The 27666-nt window shown below is 42.9% G+C and overlaps 1 protein-coding gene across 3 annotated transcripts in view; it reads right to left on the reverse strand.

Moving 5' to 3' along the window:
- Window positions 1–21613: 21613 nt before the first annotated feature.
- LOC138798413 (T-cell surface glycoprotein CD4-like) overlaps window positions 21614–27666 on the reverse strand; it is a 37310-nt gene continuing 31257 nt past the window's right edge. For all 3 annotated transcript variants that reach the window (XM_069978863.1, XM_069978861.1, XM_069978862.1), the window contains 3 exons: window positions 23685–23797; window positions 23520–23593; window positions 21614–21877 (listed from right to left, as the gene is read on the reverse strand). In XM_069978863.1, the coding sequence (XP_069834964.1) occupies window positions 21844–21877; window positions 23520–23593; window positions 23685–23797 (221 nt within the window). In that variant the 3' untranslated portion in view covers window positions 21614–21843. The remainder of the gene's footprint in view (window positions 21878–23519; window positions 23594–23684; window positions 23798–27666) is intronic.

The raw sequence follows: 27666 nt of genomic DNA on the forward strand, positions 1-27666 counted from the left end.
CTCCTCCTGACACAAGTAATGGCGTACCATAAAGACTAAAAAATCTAAAGAGTACGAGCAATAAAGATGTCAACAGCTGAAGGAACACTCTGGGAAGGACTGGTGACATTTTGTTGCCAGACTTTTCTGGTGTCTAGACCACTGGCTATGTTGGGATTTTTGGCCGACCCTCTATTGTTCCTGGGAATGATGGGCACGGGGATGGCTGGTGCCCATATCTAATAGAATCTCCCGGAAAAAACAAGATCCATTGACCAAAGTTGTGTATCAGCAGTTGGCGTTACTTACGGGATAATGCCGGAGTTGGATACCACCAATCAAACAAAAATTTCCAATACTAATATTACAATCTCATCAAACCTCTTCAGGATGACAATTGACTTGGTACTAATGTATATGAAGGTAGAAGCAATGGGTCGTTCCTAAATACAAGAATATGGAGGATAAAATAGGAATGGCTGTCACACATAGTCGATTTATGGTAGATAAATGTCCAAGGCTGTCGGTTGATCTCTATAGATGGAAAATCTTATTGAAATAGAGAAAGAAATATTGTTATATGGAAAGTCAGATAATTTTGTTAGGTTACAGATACAAGTAAAAAGATGAGATTGGTGACGTCTTTGATATTAGTAAATTTATTCTTTGAAACGACCAACAAACATAGACTTCACCAAGGTGATCTATGATAGGAGATCATTTAAATTTTTTGTAAACGAGGAGGGTCCAACTGCTGGGACTTCACGTGACCTCAAGAACAAGGTCTCAAGTCTGCTCTGTCTAGCAGCTCCTAAAGATGATGAAGTGGCAGTGCACACATGTGACCAATGCTTCATTCCAACAGGAGATTCAGAGCCCAATTCTCAAGATCGCTGACCTCCCCCTGCGCATAGAGGATAAATGTTAATGCTCGGACAACCCCTTTAAAGGTCTGAACTATTCTCACAGTAGGGTCCAGAAAACCTAGCTGAGAAAAATTGAGTCTATTGAGATTCAAATCATATTGATTGGTCAGTGTTGGGTTGGCCTCCATTTTGTTGACCGAATCTGAATTTGTATCTTATGTGTACGGGGGCCTCCAGATTTCTTTGACAGTTAAGATCTGAGTGTCTTCAATAAATGTTTTAAAAGAAACCTGTCTAGTTTTCCTGTGGTTGGAGATTGTGGCACTCAATAGTGGACTGGAAAATCATGGTGCTCAACATGCTTAAGGGGTTTCTCTCTGCAGCCAGGTCCTGGGGTTGGTTTCACGCTACTTCTTTGGAACAGGTATTTTGAATTCCAACACTCATCAATGAGTATGGAGCAGAGTTGTGAAAAAAAGTCCTCTAGTCAAGGTCCCTTGAAACCTCTCCTAAATGAACCAGAATGGAGCATTAGATAGGAAGTAGCATGAAACCAACCCCAGGACCAGGCTGCAGAGAGAAACTCCTCAAGCATGTTGAGCACCATGGTTCTCCAGTCCACCATTGAGTGCCACAATCTAGAACCACAGGAAAACTAGACAGGATTCTCTTAAAAAAGTAATTGAAGACTCTCCAACTTTTTTCATTATGAGTGCCTCTATAATGCCTTGCATATCATCCAGTTTTAGGTTTTCGAAGAAGAGTCTTATCATCAAAATAATTATTTTAAAAAAATCGAGATATAAAGGAAAAAAAGTGATTAATGTAAAAATATGCAAAAAGATTCTGGCATCAACCGAGCATACACCGAGCCTGACTGCATTATATCCAATCCAGAGAGCAAATCACTCAGCGCCTGTTGGCACATGTAACAATCTTCCATTAAGATTATATAAGCAATCAGGACTATGAAATAATGAGTGGTTTATGGACTCGGTTTACACGGTTGAAAACGTTAAGACTAGGACCTTCTGCATTTGTGGTTTTTGCATTTGTGTGAATGAGTCTGGCATTCCCCGATAAGCATCCTGTCCTGTACACTGGCATCAATCATTCCTTCTCCTACAGGTGCCAGCCAGGGAATTTATGGACATTTTGTAAAAGCAAATATTGAGTTATACAGATACGATGACTGTAAATCATTAAGAGTAATCTTTTTCTCAGAAAGTTAGATGGATATTGTTGATGATCTCTGGACGGCACTTACATAAGTGGAAAGTAATTGAAGACCTGGCCATGGGATCATAAGGTGGGACAGACTGTCTATTTAGGTGGCCAAATGGATATTCGGAATAACGTATCTCGAAATACTTTACTACCAGAAGACCTGAGACTTGGGTTGTGACATAAATCTGTTTTCCAATCTCTGATCGGTGGGAGATCCCCAATAGTCTTGAGAATGAAGAGACCACAAAGTTGATATAGCTCTGTACACAGTGATGCCCCCAGTACGCAATGAGCAGGAGAACTGCAATGCGGCCACAGTCAAGTGAATACAACCAGGTGGCTGGGAGTGCCTCTATGATTGCTGTGGACCCTTTGTTCTCAAGATTAATGGGGGCGCCAGTAGTTGGACTCTACAGATTATAAACTTATGGTATTTCCTTGAGATATGCCACCACTTTATAAGACGTTGGGCCCATAAGAAGTCATTCACCATAGGTGGGGAAGACTGGAAGGGTATAGAGTGTCTCCTCCGCTGGGGTGCTGCGCATTGCTGGAGTGGTTGGTTGCAATTTTGATGACCTGGTCTCGTAATTCACTTGTGGTAAGAGCAGTAGGCCCTGTAATCTGAATACAATTGTTGCCCGTAATCGGACCAAAGCCTAGCGATGGCCTAAAGCTGGTAGTCAAACATTGGAGAGAGTGAAAGATGTCTGGAAGTCCGGAGTGATGTCATGTTTCTGAGTAAAGTCGGTTCTGTTTAGGATTCAGGGCACATTCAGCCATGTAGATTGGTAATTATGGCTCATGGGCATGAGATGAATGACATAAGCAATCAGAGGGCATCAGAAAGGACAACGGGAGGAAGATGGCACAGGCATATGGGAAGAAGAGGATAGAGCTGAAGCCGAATCGTTATGCAGAGAATCTGTCAGCCCCTCTTGGTGCCCTCTCTGTGAGCAGAGTACAGTGGTGTCGGGCACACTGATTGTAGATGTGAATGTTGTATTCCGGATACACTAAAGTGGAGATTTATCAAACATGGTGTAAAGTGAAACTGGCTCAGTTGCCCCTAGCAACCAATCAGATTCCAGCTTTTGTTTTCCAAAGAGTCTGTGAGGAATAAAAGGTGGAATCTGATTGGTTGCTAGGGGCAACTGAGCCAGTTTCACTTTACAACATGTTTGAAAAATCTCCCCCTTATAACAGTTTATTAGCTGGAAACTTAGACTTCGGTGTAAATTAGGATTAGAGATGAGAAAACTTGCCGAAAGTTCGAGTTCGCACAAACGTAAACAATCAGCATTTAAATCCCGCTGCCTGGAGAAGGTGGATGCAGCCTGAGGACTGGCTGGAAAACATGGAGACATCCTATAGGCACCCGAACTTTCGGCAAGTTGGCTCATCTCCAATTATAGTCGATGGGCTCGCCCGTCCACATGCTGCAAATTTTTTCATATGTACAAAAAAAGTGATGACAGATGCCTTTTTTTCTGGTTCAAGAACTTACTTTCAGTGTTCTAAAGAGTGTCTCCCTCTCTGGAGGACCTGTTCTGTCCTGGTTTACATAGAGAACCCATTACATTGAATGGACATGGTGTAATGCCTATTCTCTCCAGTGGTGGTGCTGCAGGGAAATGCAACACTTCCTGTTCAGGGGAATGTATTGTCTATTTTTTTTTTATTTTACTGATACTGAAACACAGTTTTCTCTAATTTTTCTAATTTGTAAATGATTTTGAGGGAAGACATCTTGATTGGACTATTTTTAACATGTAATTCTATAAAAAAGAAAAAAAAATACATGGCCACATTTGTTTTTAACAGAATATAGAGATGTTTTACAGCAAGCGTCATGGACATAGGCAATCATAGACAGGAGCTGTCCTATTAACATGAATGGGAAAGGTTTCTGGGCATGCTCGGTGACCTTTGCAAATGTCATTTCACAAGGAGGGGGAGGCCAAGCTGTAAACATTGTCTATTGTTTTATCTAAAATAGAAAATTTGAAAGACAAAAATCACCAAACAAGATGTTTAACATAAAACCTTTGTGTAACCCGATCGTGACCACCCCACAGTACAGCTGATCATTGTGCATGCAGATGGTTAGTTAATGTGTCTGAATGTGACAGGTCAGTATGGGGTCAGGCTGCCAGCTTCACCCTGTACTGTGATATTCATCTGAAAAGATCAGTTCCCTATCACTAAAGCCCCTATTACATGCACCGACAGGGAGCAAGAAGGAGTGGGTAAGAGCCAGAGGCACCGCGGTGAGCTGCCGGGGGGATGCCCGGGCGATCGTCAGATCGTCCAGGCAGCCCATAGGAGATGGCAGCCATTGTTCCATGGAGCGACGGAAGCATATCGATGTCAGGTTTTTCAGCTGGTTGAAAGACAATGATCAGTTGACATTGTGTATGTCGGCTGATCGTTGTCTTTTATTACTTGAAGCGATTATGGGCTGTAACGGCCGATATAGTGTAATAGGGCCTAAAGACCCTATCAGCACAGCGTTGTGCTCCTGAAGTTCTGCTTCCACATTTAGGCATTTGCTGTTTACTTGGGCCCCAATAGTAAATATTTATAATAATATATTAATTATAATAAATAGTAAATAATAAATAATATAATAAATAAAAATAAATAAATAAGAATGATTAATACAGTAAAATCTAAATAGTAATAAGAATAATCAAAAAAATAATAAACAAATTAAAAAATTTAAATATTAAAACATTGAAAAAAATAAAAAATAAAAAAAATGTCATATTCTGACAACACATTCACTTTAAATTTTCCTACCAATTACAGATTACATCCCTGGGAGACAAAGCAGGGGGACATTTGGTTATTAAAAAAAAATGAAGTGGGGATTGTGCAAAGCGGGGCCCCTTTAAGGACTGCCAGTAAAATGATGGAGCTGTGAGGGATAGATATAGTGAGGTATTACTGAACGCGGTGATTGACTGTGAGAATTACCAAGGTGAGGGAAGTACAATATTTATGTGGATTGCAGTGTCGTAAAAGTCAAGTGGCATGACTAAGGCTACATGTTAGATGACTGTTATACTGTGATACCGTTACAGCGGCTAAACATGGCTACACATGCTGTACAGACATAGAAGCTGACAATTGGGGTTGTAGTAGGTGACGGATGTTGCTATAATAGTGTCAGGGTTATAGAAGGTGACCGTGGTATAATATATAATTATGAAAGACTATAAACATATAATATAGATGTAAAATACATGGTGGTTTTATTGCACAATTTGATATATTGGAGGTAACATACTGTAGGTACATGGTTTAGTGATGGAGGTTACATACTGTAGGTATATGGTTGGATGATGGAAGTTACATACTGTAGGTACAGGGTTGGATGATGGAGGTTACATACTGTAGGTATATGGTTGGGTGATGGAGGTTACATACTGTAGGTATATGGTTGGATGATGGAGGTTACATACTGTAGGTACATGGTTTGGTGATGGAGGTTACATACTGTAGGTACATGGTTGGATGATGGAGGTTACATACTGTAGGTATATGGTTTAGTGATGGAGGTTACATACTGTAGGTACATGGTTGGGTGATGGAGGTTACATACTGTGGGCACATGGTTGGATGATGGAGGTTACATACTGTAGGTACATGGTTTGGTGATGGAGGTTACATACTGTAGGTACATGGTTGGATGATGGAGGTTACATACTGTAGGTATATGGTTTGGTGATGGAGGTTACATACTGTAGGTACATGGTTGGATGATGGAGGTTACATACTGTAGGTACAGGGTTGGATGATGGAGGTTACATACTGTAGGTACATGGTTGGGTGATGGAGGTTAGATACAATAGGTTCAGGGTTGGGTGATGGAGGTTACATAGTGTAGGTGTATGGTTGGGTGATGGAGGTCACAGACTGTAGGTACATGGTTGGTAGATGGAGGACACATACTGTAGGTACATGGTTGGGTGATGGAGGTTACATACTGTAGGTATATAGTTCGGTGGTAAAGGTTACATACTGTAGGTATATGGTTGCGTGATGGAGGTTACATACTGTAGGTATATGGTTGGGTGATGGAGGTTACATACTGTAGGTACAGGGTTGGTGATGGAGGTTACATACTATAGGTATATAGTTGGGTGCTGAGGGTTACATACTGTAGGCACATAGTAAGGTGATGGAGGTTATATATAAAAGGTACAAGGTTGGGTCATGGAGGTTACATACTGTAGGTACATGGTTGGGTGATGGAGGTTACATACATTTGGTACAGTCTTGGGTGATGGAGGTTACATAGTGTAGGTATATGGTTGGGTGATGGATGTTACATACTGTAGGTAGATGATTGGGTGATGAAGGTTACATACTGTAGGTAGATGGTTAGGTGATGGAGGTCACACACTGTAGGTACATGGTTGGTAGATGGAGGACACATACTGTAGGTACATGATTGGGTGATGAAGGTTACATACTGTAGGTAAATGGTTGGATGATGGAGGTTACATACTGTAGGTATATGGTTGGATGATAGAGGTTACATACTGTAGGTATATGGTTGGATGATGGAGGTTACATACTGTAGGTATATGGTTGGATGATGGAGGTTACATACTGTAGGTATATGGTTGGATGATAGAGGTTACATACTGTAGGTATATGGTTGGATGATGGAGGTTACATACTGTAGGTATATGGTTGGTCATGGAGGTTACATACTGTAGGTATATGGTTGGATGATGGAGGTTACATACTGTAGGTATATGGTTGGATGATAGAGGTTACATACTGTAGGTATATGGTTGGATGATGGAGGTTACATACTGTAGGTATATGGTTGGTCATGGAGGTTACATACTGTAGGTATATGGTTGGATGATGGAGGTTACATACTGTAGGTACATGGTTTGGTGATGGAGGTTACATACTGTAGGTACATGGTTGGGTGATGGAGGTTACATACTGTAGGTACATGGTTGGGTGATGGAGGTTACATACCGTAGGTACATGGTTTGGTGATGGAGGTTACATACTGTAGGTATATGGTTGGATGATGGAGGTTACATACTGTAGGTATATGGTTGGATGATAGAGGTTACATACTGTAGGTATATGGTTGGATGATGGAGGTTACATACTGTAGGTACATGGTTGGGTGATTAAGGTTACATACTGTGGGCACATGGTTGGGTGATGGAGGTTACATACTGTGGGCACATGGTTGGGTGATTAAGGTTACATACTGTAGGTACAGGATTGGGTGATGGAGGTTACATACTGTAGGTACATGGTTGGGTGATGGAGGTTACATACTGTAGGTACATCGTTTGGTGATGGAGGTTACATACTGTAGGTACATGGTTTGGTGATGGAGGTTACATACTGTAGGTACATGGTTGGGTGATGGAGGTTAAATACTGTAGATTCATGGTTAGGTGATGGAGGTTACATACTGTAGGTACATGGTTTGGTGATGGAGGTTACATACTGTAGGTACATGGTTAGGTGATGGAGGTTACATACTGTAGGTACATGGTTGGGTGATGGAGGTTAAATACTGTAGATTCATGGTTAGGTGATGGAGGTTACATACTGTAGGTACATGGTTAGGTGATGGTGGTTATATATTGTAGGATAATAATGGAGTGACAGAAGATACTCACTGTAAGCTTAGTGAAGGCAATATGTTCTGTACAATAGGGTTATAGCAGATTATAATAAGTTGATGGCAGGTATGTAATGTAGATACTACAGTGTGATGGCGGTTATATAATACAGAATTGTGGTAGAGTGATAGCGGGATCATACTACAGGTTAATGGTATATTTTTTAGGGTTAGATCAGGTTTTGATAACACAGTTACATAATAGTATGAATACAGTAAGGATATATAGTGATAGTACGATGGCAAGGCTTATACATCATAGGGTTATAATAGATGATGGCGGTACACACAGGTTAGCATAGTGATGAAGGATTTATACTGTACAGCCATAAATCATCTCTGCCCTGTGCTGCAGTATTATAATAAGAGCATAATGTAGTGTGGGGTTATCATAGGGTGATGTCTGGTGGTAAATACATATAAAATATACAGGATGGTAAATATATACAGAACTCCAGCAGGAATTTCACCTGATCACAATGACTGTCCAGGGATAGACGGATGACGTTCTGTTCAGTCATAGACGGATAGCAGAGGTCTCGTGGGCTATAACAGGAGAATGGGTCACTAACTCCAGGGCCGCAGTAGGGTGACAGGTTATATGGCAGCAATATATTGTAGGATTATAGTAAAGAGGTGGCATGATTTATGGTTAGAGTAGCAGAATAGCCGACTGTAGGGCCGCAGTAGGGGGCAAAGGTTATATAGCGGTTATATATTGTAGCAGTATAGCAGGATGGCAAAGGTTACATGCAATGGTGGCTATAAATTGTAGGCTCACAATATAAGGACAGATTGTATAGCAGTTATTTATTGTAGGAATATATAAGGGGACCACGTGCTGTATGCATTAGTGGTGGATAGAAACGGAAGGTTATATTGTAACAGAGCTCGCATGCATTGATGGTAAGGACGGTATATAGCGGTCATATATTGTACAATACCAGTAACAGAGCTCGCATTCATTGATGGTAAGGACGGTATATAGCGGTTATATATTGTACAATACCAGTAACAGAGCTCGCATGCATTGATAGTAAGGACGGTATATAGCGGTCATACAGTATATTGTACAATACCAGTAACAGAGCTCCCATGCAGTGATGGTAAGGACAGTATATAGCCGTTATATATTGTACAATACTGGTAACTGAGCTCGCATGCATTAATGGTAAGGACGGTATATAGCGGTCATATATTGTACAATACTGGTAACTGAGCTCGCATGCATTAATGGTAAGGACGGTATATAGCGGTCATATATTGTACAATACCAGTAACAGAGCTTGCATGCATTGATGGTAAGGACGGTATATAGTGGTTATATATTGTACAATACTGGTAACTGAGCTCGCATGCATTAATGGTAAGGATGGTATATAGCAGTTATATATTGTACAATTATATAAGAGTAATAGAGTTCACATGCATTAATGGTAAGGACGGTATATAGCAGTTATATATTTTACAGTACAGCTAACAGAGCTCGCATGTATTAATGGTAAGGACATTATATGGCAGTTATATATTGTACAATACAGGTAAAAGTGCTTGCAAGCATTGATGGTAAGGACGGTATATAGCAGTTATATATTGTACAATACCGGTAACTAAGCTTGCACACATCAATGGTAAGGACGTTATATCGAAGTTATATATTGTACAATTATATAAGGGTAATAGAGCTCGCATGCATTAATGGTAAGGACGGTATATAGCAGTTATATATTGTATGATACAGGTAACAGAGCTCGCATGCATTGACGGTAAGGATGGTATATGGCAGTTTTATACTGTACGATTATATAAGGGTAATAGAGCTCGCATGCATTGATAATAAGGACGGTATATAGCAGGTATATATTGTACAATACGGTAACAGAGCTTGTATGCATTAATGGTAAGGACATTATATGGCAGTTATATATTGTACAATACAGGTAAAAGTGCTTGCAAGCATTGATGGTAAGGACGGTATATAGAAGTTATATATTGTATGATACCGGTAACAGAGCTTGTATACATTAATGGTAAGGACGGTATATAGCAGTTATATATTGTATGATACCGGTAACAGAGCTTGTATGCATTAATAATAAGGACGGTATATAGCAGTTATATATTGTACAATACAGGTAACAGTGCTTGCTGCATTGAAGGTAAAGATGGTATATAGCAGTTATATTCATTGTACGATTATATATGGGTAATAGCTGGCATGTACAGATGGTAAGGACGTTATATAGCAGTTATATATTGTATGATTATATAAGGGTAATAGCTCACATGTACTGATGGTAAGGACGTTATATATTGTACAATTATATAAGGGTAACAGAGCTTGCATGCATTTATGGTAAGGTCGTTATATATTGTACGATTATATACAGGTAATAGCTCTCATGTACTGATGGGAACAGAAGTTAATACAGGGTTAAAGGGCGCAGTTACATATTATAGGGTTACGCTTTGGTGACTTGGGTTATAGGCTTTATGGTTAGAATAGGGCGACATATTGTAGGTTTGATGCTGGTCACATGTTATATAGTCATAGGAATTGATGAAGAGATCCCATACTCTACGATTGGGGGTTGCATAGGGGTACAATGAGGCATAAGGTCATATAATGTATAATTGAGTCATACATAGTTATTAGAGTCACAACATGATATAAAATTAAGAAGCTCCAATCCTATTTTGTGGGTGGCCCTGAGGTTACATAGGGTATCTGGTTATATAAGGTAAAGGCGGATATATATAAATATAGCAGAATAGATGTACAAATGCAACAAGTACAGCAGTGTTTCTCGATCTGTGGCTTTACAACTGCTGCAAAACTACAACTCCCAGCATTCGGCTGTCAGGGCATGCTGGGTGTTGTAGTTTTGCAGCAGTTTTAAAGCTACAGGTTGGAAAAGAATAAAATGTAGATTCCAATGAGGATTATAATCTATATGTGGCCGTGAGAGTCATAGTAAAATATGAACCGATAGAGGAAGCGGCAATTATTAGGATTATATGGGATTTGGGAATATAATGGGGAGGGGGGTGACAGAGGGAGTGTAGGGAAAGAGAAGCAATGATAGAAAAAGGAGGGAGTGATGGAGAAATATGGAATTACAGGAAGAGGGAGAGGGAATGACGGCGGAATATCAATTGTAGGTCGAATTATATAGTAAGCGAGGAACCTGAAATTACGGAGAATAAGGGAGAGAGATGAAACGGCGGGGATGAAAGGAGCGCGGAGGGAGCAAGCAGATGTTGGGAGCCGAGGACAAGTGAGCCGGAATAATGAGGAGACTAAATGAGATGATAGAAGGGATGGCAGACTGACTGACGGATGGGGGGAGATTATTAGGGGTAACCGGCGTCCTATGGCACGGAGGTGAGAGGGTCCAGGTGATGGTGACGATAATGATGGAGAAAAGGGGGTTACAGATGTGAACGGACGAGGGGCGAAGCATAGGGGGCACCGGTTAAAGGGCGAGCGATAGAGACTTACCTTCTAGTTAGTGCTGCCATGGAGACAGAAGTATCTCTGTGTGTCTCGCGGAGTGTGTCATTACATAGCACGCTCGCACACACACACACACACGCGCGCACACACATACACACCCCGAGGGGGATGCAAGCAGCAGCCAGCTGTATATGAACACAGGGTACAGAGGAGAGGGAGGAGGGACAGCAACAGGGCGGAGAGACGACGACGATGGAGGGAGAAAGATGAAGGGGCTACATGGAAAAAGGAAGCAGAGATGCGAGCCATTGGGAGGGCTTTAGATTGTAAGCTCTTGGGAGCAGGATATAGCCGAGCTTATACATAAAGGACAATTAGAAAAGAATTCCAAAGTAACAATAGACTAGAGAGTTCCGAGACTCTTAGAAGACGGAATGCTCATTGTGATAGTATTAACCCCCGGTGATGCCAATCACTCATAGTATACCACAGATTGATGGAACGGACAGCAATCATAGAGAGACGGCAGCAGATGGGGACAGGGATGGGATTACGGGAGCACACCAGACATATGGACTTGACATGACCTGGGGGGTCAGTCTAATCCTTTAACCCCAATACCTCTATACAGTATATGATATGCAGATGTCCAGGAGTGAGGGGGTGAAGCAGATGGGGGGGGGGAGGCGATGCTGATGTTGGTGGTGGTGGGGGGATAAGCCTGTAGGGGGTGGGGGGAGGACTGTGCAGTGAATTAATTTCCCCTCACAGGATTACACAGTGATTTAGGAGAGCGAGCTTTTCATAAGCTGTATCTGGCTCTGTGGCTCTTATCACATGGAGCGATGTCGGCGGCGGTGGCCCTGCTGAAAATCATCACACACAGGGAGGCTTCAAACCTCACCGCCTCCCCCCTCGCCACCACCAACGCTCAGCCCACCCACCCCAGCTCTCCTGAACACGCCACTCATGACATCATCAATCACAATCCTGGTGATGCAATGCTATGACATTCATCTCCCTGCCCAGCTATCCATTGATGGGGATTTGGGGGTGTTACCTGGATTTAGGGGAGGAGGGGGGTGGAGGGGGGCGCTGCTGGTTGGAGACGACAGATCTCGTTCTTATATAGTGTTACCATAATTGGCCACGGATTAGAGCGCCGCATGAGAAATGACAAATATAGATATGGGAATCGGTTAAGAAGATGGGCTGGGCCTTGTGGTGCCACACTAGATAAAGGCAATATTAGAGCACTGAAGGTTGGATGGATTGCTGAGAGGATTCTGTATTGTAGTCAGGACAAATATATAATTTACCATAATGTACCATGACCGAGCCTTGGTGGCAGCACCCCCTTCACCCCTGCCACCCAGCACCCTGGCTACAGCCTCACCTTCTAAGGGCCCTATTACAGGGGACGATTATCGGGCGAAAAATTGTTATATCGTTTGAATTTAAATGATAATTGTTCTGTGTAATGGTAGGCAACGATCGAAAAATCGTTTGTATGTTGTTGATTTAGGTCTGAACCTAAAATTATCGTTAATCGTTCACTAATCGTTTTCTGTAATTCCACATTCGTTCGCTCAAGTCCCGCATTTGTTCACTAATCGTTCAGTGTAATTGCACATTGTTCATTGTTTTGCTGGGATCAGAAGGAATAAACGATCATAGTAACGATCGCAATAACGACCGTAGTAACGATCGTATCTAACGACCATCGTTCTGTGTAATATAGTGAACGATTTCAGGTTAACGATAAACAATCTCCTTTGTGATCGTTAGTCGTTAATTGTTAAAAATCGCTTCGTGTAATAGGACCCTAAGTGACTGAGCCAGGGTCACTACCGAACTACTACTACATACGGTCCCCCTATGCCGGCTCCACTGGGCCCACATTTATAATAGTGAGGAGGGTCAGGTCACCAGGTCAGGCCTCAGGGTCTTAGTACAAGCAGTGGGAAGGGATGTTGGGAGTTCTAGTGAAATGTAGTCAATGCGACCTGCCTGAGGCTGGCAGAGAGTGCGCGTCTTAGTACAGATGTTCAGGGAAGGATTACAAGAGATTGCAGGAGGCAGGGATACTGGGATTTGTCAGTCTATACAGATTGCGGAGAGTCACTAAGGAAGCCGCTGTTCTAAACAATGCATTTCGATGGTGGCTAATATAGTGTTTACGTTGCTGAGTTGATAGTGTGTGAAACAGTGTTGCTAAACTAGTGTATCTAAGCTTATCATATGTGATACACAGTTGCACCTAAACCTATTGGGGGAAATTTACACATGGTGTCAAGTGAAACTGGCGCAGTTGCCCCTAGCAACCAATCAGATTCCCCCTTTCATTCCTCACAGACGCTTTGAAAAATGAAAGGTGAAATCTGATTGGTTGCTAGGGGCAATTGAGTCAGTTTTACTTTACACCATGGGGGAGATTTATCAATCATGTTGTAAAGTGAAACTGGCTCAGTTGCCCCTAGCAACCAAACAGATTCCACCTTTCATTTTCTAAAGAGTCTGTGAGGAATGAAAGGAGGAATCTGATTGGTTGCTAGGGGCGACTGAGCCAGTTTCACTTTACACCATGTCTGATAAATCTCCCCCACTATGTTTAATATTATGCTGCTGAGCTGATGTATCTGAGCCCACCATGTGCGATACTGTCTTCTAAACCATTGTACCTAATTCCATCATGTATAATACAATGCAGCCGAGCTGATGTATCTAACCGTATAATGTGTAATAGTTCTTGCTTAGCTTGTGTATCTAAGATAACCATGTGTGATACTGCGCCAAAGTCTAAAATGTGCGATACTGCACCACTGAACAGATGTATCTAAGCTTATTATGTGTTTCTGCCCTACTCAGCTGATATACTATCTGCCAACCTAATGTATCTAAGCTTGTCATGTGATGCTCTCTGCTGAGCTGATGAGTCTTTGCATACCATGTGTGATACACTCTGCTGAGCTTCTGTATCTAAGCCTATCAAGCATGATATTGTACTGCTTACATGATGTATCTAAGCCACTAAGGCGTGATACCACTTCCTATAAGTAACATGCATTGAAGCAACAAGATATATCTTCTGTAACACGACTGAAAAAGACGCCACATCACATGAAGCACAATGCAATCAGACCCTGGAGACAGTCTAGTCATACAGATGACATACATAGGGATCTTATGAATCCTGTGTGTACCTCACCAATCCCAGGCTGCCATATGCAATGCACAGACATGCTTCCTCTCATCTCTGGCTATTTATTACTTTATACTTTGGTTGTGAACAGAATGTTACTAAGTTTTGATGAACCTGATATTCTGTGTCCCCTGAAGATGCTGGAACACTGACACCAGAAATGCGTCTGGGGTGATACCTAGGGTAAACTTGGCTTTGTGGGGTCACCCTTGCAGGGGCAGGTGTTCTAGGAAGGGGCAGCAGTGGTGATTCAGTGTACAGACAGAACTTATTCATCCCTTCCTCCAGGATTGATGTATTTAAGCACATTAAATGAGACATTCCTGAGCCACTAATCGGAAGGGATCTTCTGTTCAGTGATCTTATGACATGAGGCATATTGAGATTTACTGACCACACGGCGTGAGTTATAATGATTGCATCTGGCAGCCTGGGATGGATGGTGTGTACACAGAGACCTGTGTGTCATTTCATCTGTATGATACTTTACAGCAGTAATCCCCAACCTGTGACTCTCCAGTTGCAGAACTATAACTCCAAGCATGCCCCGATAGCCAAAGCTGCCTAGATCCCACTGCCTTATTACCCATTCAATGGGATTAGAGCCAGTTACTTAAACCTGCAACTTTTCTTTATTGTTGTACAGTATTAAGGGGACAGTTCTTGTTTGAACTATTTGTAACAGCATTTAGTGATTTGCTTTACAGCACGCCCCTATGCAGTGTCCTAGAAGCTGTGTGCCACAGCTGTATACAATATATATGTGTGTAGGTCGGCACTGATGTATATTACAGGGTAATCTGTGTATTGAGGTGCTATACTACATTTTGGTCACTAGGTGTCACTAACTGTTTTCTTCTACATGCGGAAGGATGCTGCAGGGGTTAAGTATATATGTGACCAACTGTAAATGATTGAGAGGATATTTGCCAGCCAGAAAAGATACACATGAGACACCTTAACACTCTTTTCTTGAAAACAGCACTTCCACACACTATGCAGTGCTGAACACACTCTTAGAGAGGACAAGTCAGGGATCACCCTAACTCACGCCAAGAACCAGTCTAAAAGAGAAGGACAGTATCCAGCAGACGAAAGGAACTGATCCAGATGGAACAAAGTTGCTAAAAGCCTACGTACTCTATCTCGCAGCGCGGTTGTAATCAGAAAATTCTGACCACTATGCTCATCTCAGGCAACAAGGTCTGGGGCTTGTGTCACCCTCTAGGACGGGTCGTCTACTCAAGTATCCTACTTATTCTCTTTCTAAAGTTCTGGCAGAGCACACTTTTACCCTGGGTTGGGTCTCTTTCGACATCCTCCTCTCTACTTTTCAGAATTTCTTTTACCTCTCAGCATGCAACTCAGTCAACGCGACTGTATGTCTCTCTCACAACTTCCCAGCACAGTTCAAGTTACTAAAGATAGTAGTCAAGTCAATATCTTAATATTTATCACTGTATTGAGTCTTCCTACAGTAAAGAAGAGTTTATTTATTTTAACTGGACTCAGTGCTTATTCGCTAAGCACCTACACAGCCATTGCTTCCTCCTTGGGTCATATCTCCTTTCTGTGGGTAGCGGTACAAATAGTCTGTGTGGGTCACAACTCCGGACCACCGTGATAAGTACCCAAGGGACCCCCACACATAACGGCAGATCACAGATCACAAGGAAAAGGATATAGCCAGCCCCTTTAAAATAAAAGTAGGTGTGCCAGCATACCTGTGTGCCCAACCGGCACTGGTGTCACGACAACCTAACATCTGGCTGAGCTATATTCCGACCAACCACCATAGACGTGGCGTCACCCGTTACCACCTAGCAAGTGACCAGTCGAGCATTAACCACACAAAGACCTTCCCAACAGGAACAAACCGTCCTAAATAGGGGTGACCGGGTCCAACCTCCTATTGGTGGGTAAAGTTCAAGAATGGATGAAGTGTCAGAGTGTGATAGGGTAGAGCAGTATGTGGCAACCAAGCTATTGATTGGACAGAATAACAACAGTGAAAAAGCCAAATTAACCATTTTCCTTCAGCTGTGCCAACAAACAGGGGAGAGTGAGACACCAAGTGGTGATAGTGTGGAAAGACACCCATCATCCCAGACTGTGACACCTGGCAGAGTTACCTATGTATAGGTGGAACACAGGACTTACTGGCACTCCTGTGCTGGGACTCTACATTTCCTCTCTTTGCCAAGCCATAGATATTGTGCTTGACGTTACCGATGTCCTTGCAGCCCTTGCTTAACTATATACTTTACCTATCCACGTTCCAGGGCTGCTGCTGCCGTCTTCTTCTCCACGGGTCCCGCGCGCTCTAACTTCACAGTGGCCTGTCAGCTGATAGGCCGCTCAGCCAATCACAGGCTGGGACCGCCCGCCGCCTGTGATTGGCCGGGCGGCCTGTCGGCTGACAGGCCACTCTGAAGTTAGAGCGTGCGGGACCCGTGGAGAAAAAGACGGCAGCAGTAGCCCTGGAACGTGGATAGGTAAAGTATATGGTCAGTCGCCGGCTGTGCACCGCTATTACACGTAGCGGTGCGCGGTCGGCGCCCGACGAAAATAGGTCCAAACCTATATCAACGATCAGCCGATGATCGTTGTCACCGGCTAATCGTTGTATTTATTACATTGTTCCATGTAATAGTACCCTTACTGCTAAAGCAGGATTTACCAAAGACCTCTTAAAGGGAACTCTACCTCTCAAGCGTAACTGCAACTTGAGAACACAATCATTGAAAAATGCTATACTGTGTCTTTAAGAGACTGCAAAGTTGACGTTACTGTTCAGGTTATTCTTGAGTCTGTGTTCATACTCTGCACCATCACACTACTGAAGGAACATAGGAACACATCTAATGGGTGTTTGCTGGTACCTAGGGAGAGCTACTAGTACTCCGAGCCCTGTGACAAGTGCTGCAGCAGTACCGCAACATCAACTCTTGCATTTACCATCTTGCACCCCTAGGTCACCACACAAAGACAACAATTGCTAGGACTTGTTCGGTTGACATGAATGGGAAATGTTACTGTGCATGCTCTGTGACCAAGAAAGAGGGAGGCTCAGCTGTGAGCTTCCTGTATTGTCTTCTCTATCTACTGGTGCCATCTGTCGCTGTAATACTGGACAGATCACTTTACAGCAGTAGCCTCCTCCTTATCATCACATGCAGGACAGGAAGTCTCAGCCTTTCCTTTGCAGTGGGCTAGTTTTAGGGTGTGGCACTACCTGATTAATTGAATATTGATTAAAATTACACAACTTTGGATGGCGGTACTACATGGACACTATGTGAGTTGTATTTGGACATGGTATGCAAGTATTATTTAGGCACAAAATGGCAAATAGTGTATAGAATTATTACTTGGCACCGTATGGCAGTATGTAATGCTACTAAATTAGAAGACTCTGGGTGCCATATATGTCTGTGTATCCCTCCAAGGGCCATAAGGGGGTTGCAGTGTCTCAGATGCTTTATGCTTTACAGCACAGAACTCCAGCTGTTCCAAAACTACAATTCCCATCATGCCTGGACAGTATGAAGCCTGCCTGATGCCGCCATAGCAGTGCCAGCCCAGCCCATATATCATAGTATAGCTAGTACAGGCCCCATATTAGTCTGGTTTCTCACTTGTCCAGTTTCTTATTCAGCATTTTCTTATTCACTGGAAATGGTGACATTTTATCTTAATATCTAATGACATCGGAGTGAATATAACTAAAATAAGCAGAAGTGACAGGGACGGTAAGTGCGCTCCTGGCCCAAAGTGGCTCTAGGCATAAAAATGGCATCACATTGGGCAGACGGCCACCTCTTACTCATGGGAATAAATCACTCATGTTTTTAAAGGGTTCATAAAATTTGTCTGGTTCTGGGTGTGAAAACTGGCATTAAATTGGGCAGATATTTTAATTTATTTGAGTGAGTAACTGGCGTATTTATATGTTAGCTGTGTAAGATCATTGACGAGAGTCGAGCAAATTTCCATTTTTGGACTGAGTTGCTAACATTGGATTTCATCCAGATTCAACTATACATGTTTGCTGCATTAGGTACATATCACATCTGCACTTACCTACAGACAACTCTTTCCTTTGATAGGTGTTCCTGCTCCTGTACATACTTTCCATGATGCCCTAGGCTAAAGTAGAGTTCCCCAGAAACTATGTACAGGAGCATGGACTCCTCTTAAAAGAAAGAGTGTCCTGTCCCTGTACAATGTGTGGTGCCCTACCCTATCACTTTAAGGCATGACAGAAAGTAAGGACAGGAGCAGGGACTCCTGTTAAAGGAAGAAGTTCCTGCTCCCCTACAATACAGGAGCATTATAGCCTCGCCGCACAGTTATCATTGACTAGGCCAGATGCAGAGCACCCAGCCCAGCAAATTTAGTAAGTAAGTAACCAGCAAATGTCCGGCTAAGGAATACAGTAAGTAAGGGATGATGGATGCTGACTATGTATACTTCACTGCTCAAGGTACAGAAGCAGGGACTTCTTCCTTTGATAGGAGACCCTGCCCTGGCAATTTACCTGAAACAAACGCCAAATAAATTCAGATTTGGATTAATTTATAATTTTTGGTGAATTCTGGTGAATTTTGGAGTGAATTAAAATTTTTATGAAGTGTTCCCATTTTAACCATCTGAGAACATGATTTCCTTACTCGGATAAGTAAAAAGTGGTTGTGTTATAGGGGTACTGTGGTTGTATTATGGGGGTACTGTAGTTGTGTTATGGGGATATTGTGGTTGTGTTATAGGGTACTGTGGCTTTATTATGAGGGTAATGTGGTTGTATTATGGGGGCACTGTGGTTGTGTTATAGGGTACTGTGGTTGTGTTATGGGGATATTGTGGTTGTATTATGGGGGCACTGTAATTGTGTTATGAGGTACTGTGGTTGTGTTATGGGGTACTGTGGTTGTGTTATGGGGATATTTTGGTTGTGTTATGGCGTACTGTGGTTGTATTATGAGGGTACTGTGGTTGTATTATGGGGGCACTGTAACTGTGTTATGATGTACTGTTGTTGTGTTATGGGGATATTGTGGTTGTATTATGAGGGCACTGTGGTTTTGTTATGGGGACAATGGCTGACCATAATACATAACTTTGCTAGGACATACTGGCTGGCACTGCTATGGGGGCATAGCCATAATAAGGTTTGTGGCCACCAGTCGGACACTGTCAGCCCATACTGGGAGTTGTAGTTTCACAACAGCTGGAGTGCCACAGTTTGGAGAACACTTTTTTGGAATCACCATGGGAAAGCCCAGTAACCTTCAGCATCCTTGGTGCTTCCTTCTGTATGAGATGTGACATTGGAACGGACATTGAGGTGACCATTCTCTCTTATTTGGGTCACATGACCAGCCAGTCGCCAGAACCACTTGTGACCCTCACCTTTGTGCCCCTTTAACTGCTGTTCATGAATGAATGGAGATAATAATCCGGACTAATAATCACCCCTCACACATTGTTATAAAACTGTGAACCTCGGCATTACCTCGGCTGAGTGTTAGCACTATGGACAGGGCGGCTGGGAGGCAATCTGTGTGATGAGTGCACGCTCCTCTGAGCTGACTACGCATGAGACGCCGCTAGGAACAGGGAGATCTGAGGAGCTGGGTCCTAGCGCGGGGGAGCTGACCAGACGTTACCTTGTTACTTCAGTTTAGCATCATATGGACACGTCGGGCAGATCAGTTCCAAGAGATTGCTGAGCGAATAGAAATATGTCTGTATACCCGGAGGGGCTTCTGGTGTATACAGATCTGCCATGAAATCAGCTGATCAGGCGACTCTGTGCATGCAGTGATACCGGCCGCGACTGAACAATAAGAATGATCTCTGAAAATCCCTTAAAATAGACACAATTTCTATTGTTTACGTAAGTGGTGTAATATGCAAAAGCAGCCACAAGGTGGCACTAGACACTGATATACTCGGGAAGTGTGACACTATAGCAAAGCACTGACAAGCAGGTTATAGTGTGAACTGACTTGGAGCACTATTCTGCAGAGCTAAGACTGGCTGAGGTGCTCTAGGAGCTTCTGTATATGTTTAAGCTTATCCAGTGTTATAAAAACATGGCCGCTTTCTTCCACAAATCACAGGACTCTAGGCGTGATTGACAGTCAAAGAACCTGCTGTGTCACAATTCACCATCAATCACTATAAAATAAATCCAGAAAAAGCAGCATCAGTGTCCAGAGTCAGGTATCAGTTTCAGGGTTCAGTTAGCTATCATTATCAGGGTTCAGAGTCAATTATCAAAGTCAGGCACCAGTGTCAGGGTTCAGAGTGAGGTAGTTTCAAGGTTCAGAGTCAGGTATCAGTGTTAGGGTTTAAAATCAGGTATCAGTGTCCAGAGTCAGGTATCAGTATCAGGGTTCAGAGTTAATTCAGAGTTAGGCATCAGTGTCAGGGTTCAGAGTGAGGTAGTTTCAAGGTTCAGAGTCAGGTATCAGTGTTAGGGTTTAAAATCAGGTATCAGTGTCCAGAGTCAGGCATCAGTGTCAGGGTTCAGAGTCAGGTATCAATATCAGGGTTTAAAATTAGGTATCAGTGTCAGTGTCCAGAGTCAAGTGTAAGTGTCCACAGTCATGCAGCAATGTCCAGAGTCAGTTAAGAGCATCAGGGTTCAGAGTCAGTTATCGGTGTCAGGGTTCAGAGTCAATTATCAGAGTCATGCGTCAGTGTCAGGGTTCAGAGTCAGGTATCAGTGTCAGGGTTCAGAGTCAGGTATCAGTGTCTGGGTTCAGAGTTAATTATCAGAGTCAGGCACCAGTGTCAGGGTTCGGAGTCAGGTATCAATATCAGGGATTAAAATGAGGTATCAGTGTCTAGAGTCAGGCAGCATTGTCAGTGTCCAGAGTCAGGTATCAGTGTCAGGGTTAGAGTCAATTATCAGAGTCAGGCACCAGTGTCAGGGGTCAGAGTTAGGTATCAGTGTCGAGCCACAGTCAGGTGTCAGTGTCAGCATTCAGGAGGCTATTGCAAAGAAAGGAATCATTTTATCTGTGCTCTGCTGGTACTACCTGCTTACAGCACACTGTATAGGCTGATCAATGATGGCAGCCACGGAGGCCTTCAGAAGGCATCAGGCTGCTGTGACAACATGATGGTCATTTGGATCATTTTAGACCGACATTAATATAAAATAATTAAATTCTATACAGATGTCAAAGAGTGAGGCGGAATCACTATGGAGTAAGAGTTTATTTAAATATAAAACAGTAAAAAAAACAACCGCACTATACACAAAAGAATGAGGAACATGAGGGGAGACGGCTGGTAATACACTGAACAGCCGAAGCTCATACTGAGCCAAAACTGTGTAGCCACCAATCCAGCCAAAAGGTCAGCAGGTGAATGGAAGGTGCAGCAATGTACAGCAGGAGAGCATTATAGTGTCATAGTCTGTGTGTCCTTATACGTTCTGTCTGAGCCGCTGAGGAGCAAACCTGCAAAATAATAGATAGAACAGTAAAAATCGCTATATCACCAGAGGCACTATTATATTCTTGTATATAGGAGCAGTATTATAGTAGTTATATTCTTGAATATAGGAGCAGTATTATAGTAGTTATATTCCTGTATATAGGAGCAGTATTATAGCAGTTATATTCCTGTATATAGTGGCAGTACTATAGTAGTTATATTCCTGTATATAGGAGCAGTATTATAGTAGTTATATTCTTGAATATAGGAGCAGTATTATAGTAGTTATATTCTTGTATATAGGAGGCAGTATTATAGTAATTATATTCTTGTATATAGGAGCAGTATTATAGTAGTTATATTCTTGTATATAGGAGCAGTATTATAGTAGTTATATTCCTGTATATAGGAGGAGTATTATAGTAGTTATATTCCTGTATATAGGAGGAGTATTATAGTAGTTATATTCTTGTATATAGGAGCAGTATTATAGTAGTTATATTCTTGTATATAGGGGCAGTATTATAGTAGTTATAAACAAATGGAGAGAAAGGAATCCGCACTCACCGGTCTGCAGATAGTAAGGTTTATTGTTCCATACACCAGAGGCAGGAGCTGGGAGGGGGAAGGTGTTACGCAGGTGTGCTCCTTGCAGCTACAATTGTTTCTCGCCTACTCGGCGCTTCGTCTGGCTGTGAGCAACCAGTTGCTCACAGCCAGACGAAGCGCCGAGTAGGCGAGAAACAATTGTAGCTGCAAGGAGCACACCTGCGTAACACCTTCCCCCTCCCAGCTCCTGCCTCTGGTGTATGGAACAATAAACCTTACTATCTGCAGACCGGTGAGTGCGGATTCCTTTCTCTCCATTTGTTTATTCTACTGTCCCTGGCTGTTTCCTGCACCCCGATCATAAAGGTTGACCTGCACTGAACCTTGCTGCATGTTCCCTAGCTTGCAGCCTCACGATAGTGTTGTTTACTGCTGGTGCCGACTGAACTCCTCTCACCCGTTATATATTATAGTAGTTATATTCCTGTATATAGGGAGCAGTATTATATTAGTTATATACTTGTATATAGGAGCAGTATTATAGTAGTTATATTCCTGTATATAGGAGCAGTATTATAGTAGTTATATTCTTGTATATAGGAGCAGTATAATAGTAGTTATATTCTTGTATATAGGGAGCAGTATTATATTAGTTATATACTTGTATATAGGAGCAGTATTATAGTAGTTATATTCGTGTATATAGGAGGCAGTATTATAGTAGTTATATTCTTGTATATAGGAGCAGTATTATAGTAGATACAGTAGTAGCAGAGGCAGTAAATAGTAGATATATTAGTAGTTTTCCCCTGTCATGTCCTTGTGCTCATACATTGAGTTTGACATTGACTGAAAGGGCCTCTAACATGGTGGTTTTGGTGGTTTCCCTTGGCTGTGTCCTTCCCTGGAGGGATATTTAGCTGGTCCTGTGTTTCCAGACTCTTAAATGAGGCTCCACAGAATCTTTTTTGCATATTGTATTTCCCAGGGGGCAATGCACCTAGGATTTCACTGCATTGATCGCTTTAACCAGTAGCTGACAGTGTTTTCTTTAGCTGGTCGCCCTGACATCAGTGATCTGTTTACCGTATTAGTTTTATTATTTATGACACTTACCCTTTATAATCACATTCGCATGTTCTGTGCTGGTGCAAGTTTTCAAGCAACCATGCCCTGTACCGCGCTCGTCTCTGAAAGTGAATGGAGAATACTGACTAAGTAATGTCTTCTCGTATTACATTGGAAGGATGTCACACCATAACAGGATAACTCATTACTTACCACTCTGCGGTGCCGGGCGATCATAATGGTCAGGATGGTCACTATTAGGAAAAAGACAATGACTCCGGCTGCTACGGTCACCCAGAAGAGGGTGGTTGTCAGGTCCAGGATCTCTGAAGAAAGAGCAAGGTCCATAGTTATGAGTGACATTGTCTGTTCACTATGTCAGTCCAGTGAATAAAACACTAGATGGAATATATATGGCTAAATAGTTTTCACCGGGATAGGCTTTTTTAGTCCGTACTTGCCAAATTTTAAGAAATGGCAAATGATGTGTGATTTGTTCTACCTTATGGCCCCTCATTTATATAAGACAGACTTAAACCTACAGCATATGCATCACAAGTTGAGCATGACCCTCTTCATCACACCCCAAGATAACTACAGGCTTAAAGGGATTGTCAAGGCATAATAAAATAAAATTACTGGGCAGGAGGGATGGCTGTAAACACAATAAACAAGTGCCATGCTGCCATCCCCCGTTTCCTGCTGGTCTCCTCTATCTCTCTGCTCCTGTGATGTCATGACACCAGAGGAAATGCCCGCTCAGCCAATCAGAAACTTCTGCTGCAACTGATTGGCTGATGGGCAGTTCCTGTGGTGACATGATGTCTAAGGAACAGTAACATAAAGGAGACCAGTGGGAGACGGGAAGACACGGAACAGCAGCTGGACTGAATTGTAACAGGTGAGTGTCAAGACCAGACTCCAGGTGGGCGTGCTCTTGTAGAAGACTGGTTGGTCTTCAATTTCTTCGGCAGAGATGGCAAGTATGTTTATAAAGTATATCTATTGTTATATAAGTTACGTTAGATGTAGCTCAGTCTGCCTGAATATACCTGTGTCTATTAAATACGTGGGCTCTTCCGGGTGTAATCAGCTCTCTCCATTTTAGCACCCCATCCCCTCTCGCAGCTTGCAGCCTCATAGAAAATGAGAAACTGCAGCTGCATACCCCTCCTCCCTCTTATTAGAGTTGGTGGAAGCTGAGGAAGATGCCACTTTTAGGGTATATTCACACAAACGGGCTCGCAGCGAGATTCTCGCTGCGAGCCCGGCAGGTCCTGGCAGTTCCCATACACTACATACTTGCTGCGGTCTAAACGACCGCAGCGAGTATGTAATTATACCGCCCTTAACCCCTTCTGCTCCCGCCCGGCTCCCCCGCTGTAAGCATACATTACCTGTCCTTGCTGCACGGGTCCGGCGTCCTGCTCTCCCGCCAATCAGTGGCTGCGGCTGGGCAACACACTAATTGGCCGGACGGGAGAGCAGGACGCCGGACCCGTGCAGCGAGGAGAGAGGTAATGTATGCTTACAGCGGAGGAGCCGGGCGGGAGCAGAAGGGGTTAAGGGCGGTATAATTACATACTCGCTGCGGTCGTTTAGACCGCGGCAAGTATGTAGTGTATGGGAACTGCCAGGACCTGCCGGGCTCGCAGCGAGAATCTCGCTGCGAGCCCGTTTGTGTAAATATACCCTCAGGCTGTCTTGTTGTTGGCTGTTTTACAGCCATCCATCATTTTAAGGCCAAATAACGGCTGTAATTTTAGAATACGGCCATTTTTTTTTTATTTAAAATGAGGGCTGTCCAAAAAGATGACAGTAAAACGGCCAACAAAAAGACGGTGTTCATTTATTTGCTTGTATCATTGACTTATTCAGCAATGATAGGAGCAACAGGTGGATTGCTTAGCTGTCATTTCAATGGGATGAGTGACTGAAATCCCCTAATTCCCCAGTCTATATGTGGTCAGGGCCGACGTTAGGGGGGGGCAAAGAGGGCAGTTGCCCAGGGCCTCCATCCCCCAGGGGCCCCCTGACACAGTTACATTAGGTGTCAGAGGCTGGAGCGCACAGACAGCATCCTGCAGCCTCTGTCAGTGATCCCTGACTACAGCTAATAGCTGCTATCAGGGGTCACATAGAGGCTGCAGGACCCTGGGCTCCAGAGTGTAGCTCCCCCTCCCCTTCTTACTGCATCATGTGACCTGCCTCCTGTACCATGTGACCTGTCTCCGTCCTGCTGGTGAGACTGCTGTAATGTAGCAGCAGTCGGGACGATGAGGAGAGGGCTGCAGTGAGAGGATCCCTGCCTGCTGACAAGGACCACTACACCCAGCAAGCTGCTAGAAGGGAGTAAGTATACTGTACATGTAGTGTGTGTGTGTATGTGTGTATATATAGTGTGTGTGTGTATGTGTGTATATATAGTGTGTGTGTGTGTGTGTGTGTATATATAGTGTGTGTATGTGTGTATGTATAGTGTGTGTGTGTGTACATGTAGTGTGTGTGTGTATATATAGTGTGTGTGTATGTGTGTATGTATAGTGTGTGTGTGTACATGTAGTGTGTGTGTGTGTGTATATATAGTGTGTGTGTACATGTAGTGTGTGTGTATATATAGTGTGTGTGTGTGTGTGTGTGTGTGTGTATGAATGTAGGTGAATAATGCATAAATGTAGTGTGTGTTACATGTCATGTGTGTGGTGGATGGACTGGATGGTTTAGATCTGTATAATGTCTTTTATGGATATGTGTGTATGTGTGTGTATGTGTGTGTGTGTGTGTGTGTATATAGTGTGTGTGTGTGTGTATCAGCACTGCTGACTCCCCTGCCCGGCAGAAGTGTAGCAGTGAATGTACTGTATATAGGAGCTGTAGCAATTCTCTGGCCTCATCAGTCCTATGTAATTGCTGCAGGTGATCACTGAGGCCGGTGATTGGCTGCAGCTCCTATGTATAGTGTATGATGATGTCACTAACGGTAGTGGATTATAATAGGGGCGTTTTGGGCGGCAGCCCGGGGCCCTGAGCTCCTGGGGGGCCCATGACCACCCAAAAAGACTTATACTCTCAGTGGTGTACTGTCTCCTGGCTACACTTCCGCCATGATTTGCAAAAAATCACAGTTTTTTTATGGCAATTTTGCACAAATCAGGACATCATGACATTATCTGTCCTGTACTATGAACGCCAGGCTAGTGCTGCCATAGTTACAGTGGGGTGGGGGGGCCCAGGCTTGGTGAACAGCCCGGGGCCTATGGTAAAGTTAATCCGCCCCTGGTCACTAAGGCAATACTGTGTATTTTATTGAGAAAAAAATAAGGTGGTATTCAGTCCTTAGGTGGTGGTCACTCTATGGCGGTAATATTGGTCTGTATATAGTGTATATAGAGTCATTATGTGGTGGTCACTCTATGGAGGTAATATTGGTCTGTATGTAGTGTGTGTGTGTATATATGTATATATATATATATATATATATATGTCATTATGTGGTGGTCACTCTATGGCGGTAATATTGGTCTGTATGTAGTATATACTGTATATAGTCATTATGTGGTGGTCACTCTATGGCGGGAATATTGGTCTGTATGTAGTATATACTGTATATAGTCATTATGTGGTGGTCACTCTATGGCGGTAATATTGGTCTGTATGTTATATATATATAGTCATTATGTGGTGGTTACTCTATGGCGGTAATATTGGTCTGTATGTAGTATGTATATATATATAGTCATTATGTGGTGGTCACTCTATGGCGGTAATATTGGTCTGTATACAGTGTATACAGTCATTATGTGGCGGTCACTCTATGGCGGTAATATTGGTCTGTATATAGTATCATTATGCAGTGGTCACTCTTTGGCAATAATATTGGTCTGTATATAGTGTATGTAGTGTCATTATGCGGTGGTCAGTCTATGGCGGTAATATTGGTCAGTACATAGTGTGCATGTAGGGTCATTATGCGGTGGTCAGTTTATGGCGGTAAAATGATCAGTGTATGATTACCACCATAGAGTGACCACCATATAATAACTCTATATATACAATATATACAGACCAATATTACCGCCATAGACTGACCACTGCATAATGACCCTACATACACTATATACAGACCAATATTACCGCCATAGAGTGACCACCACATAATGACTCTATATACAGACCAATATTACCACCATAGAGT

The sequence above is a fragment of the Dendropsophus ebraccatus genome, chromosome 8 (genome assembly GCF_027789765.1).
Source record: "Dendropsophus ebraccatus isolate aDenEbr1 chromosome 8, aDenEbr1.pat, whole genome shotgun sequence".
NCBI classification, from domain to species: domain Eukaryota; kingdom Metazoa; phylum Chordata; class Amphibia; order Anura; family Hylidae; genus Dendropsophus; species Dendropsophus ebraccatus.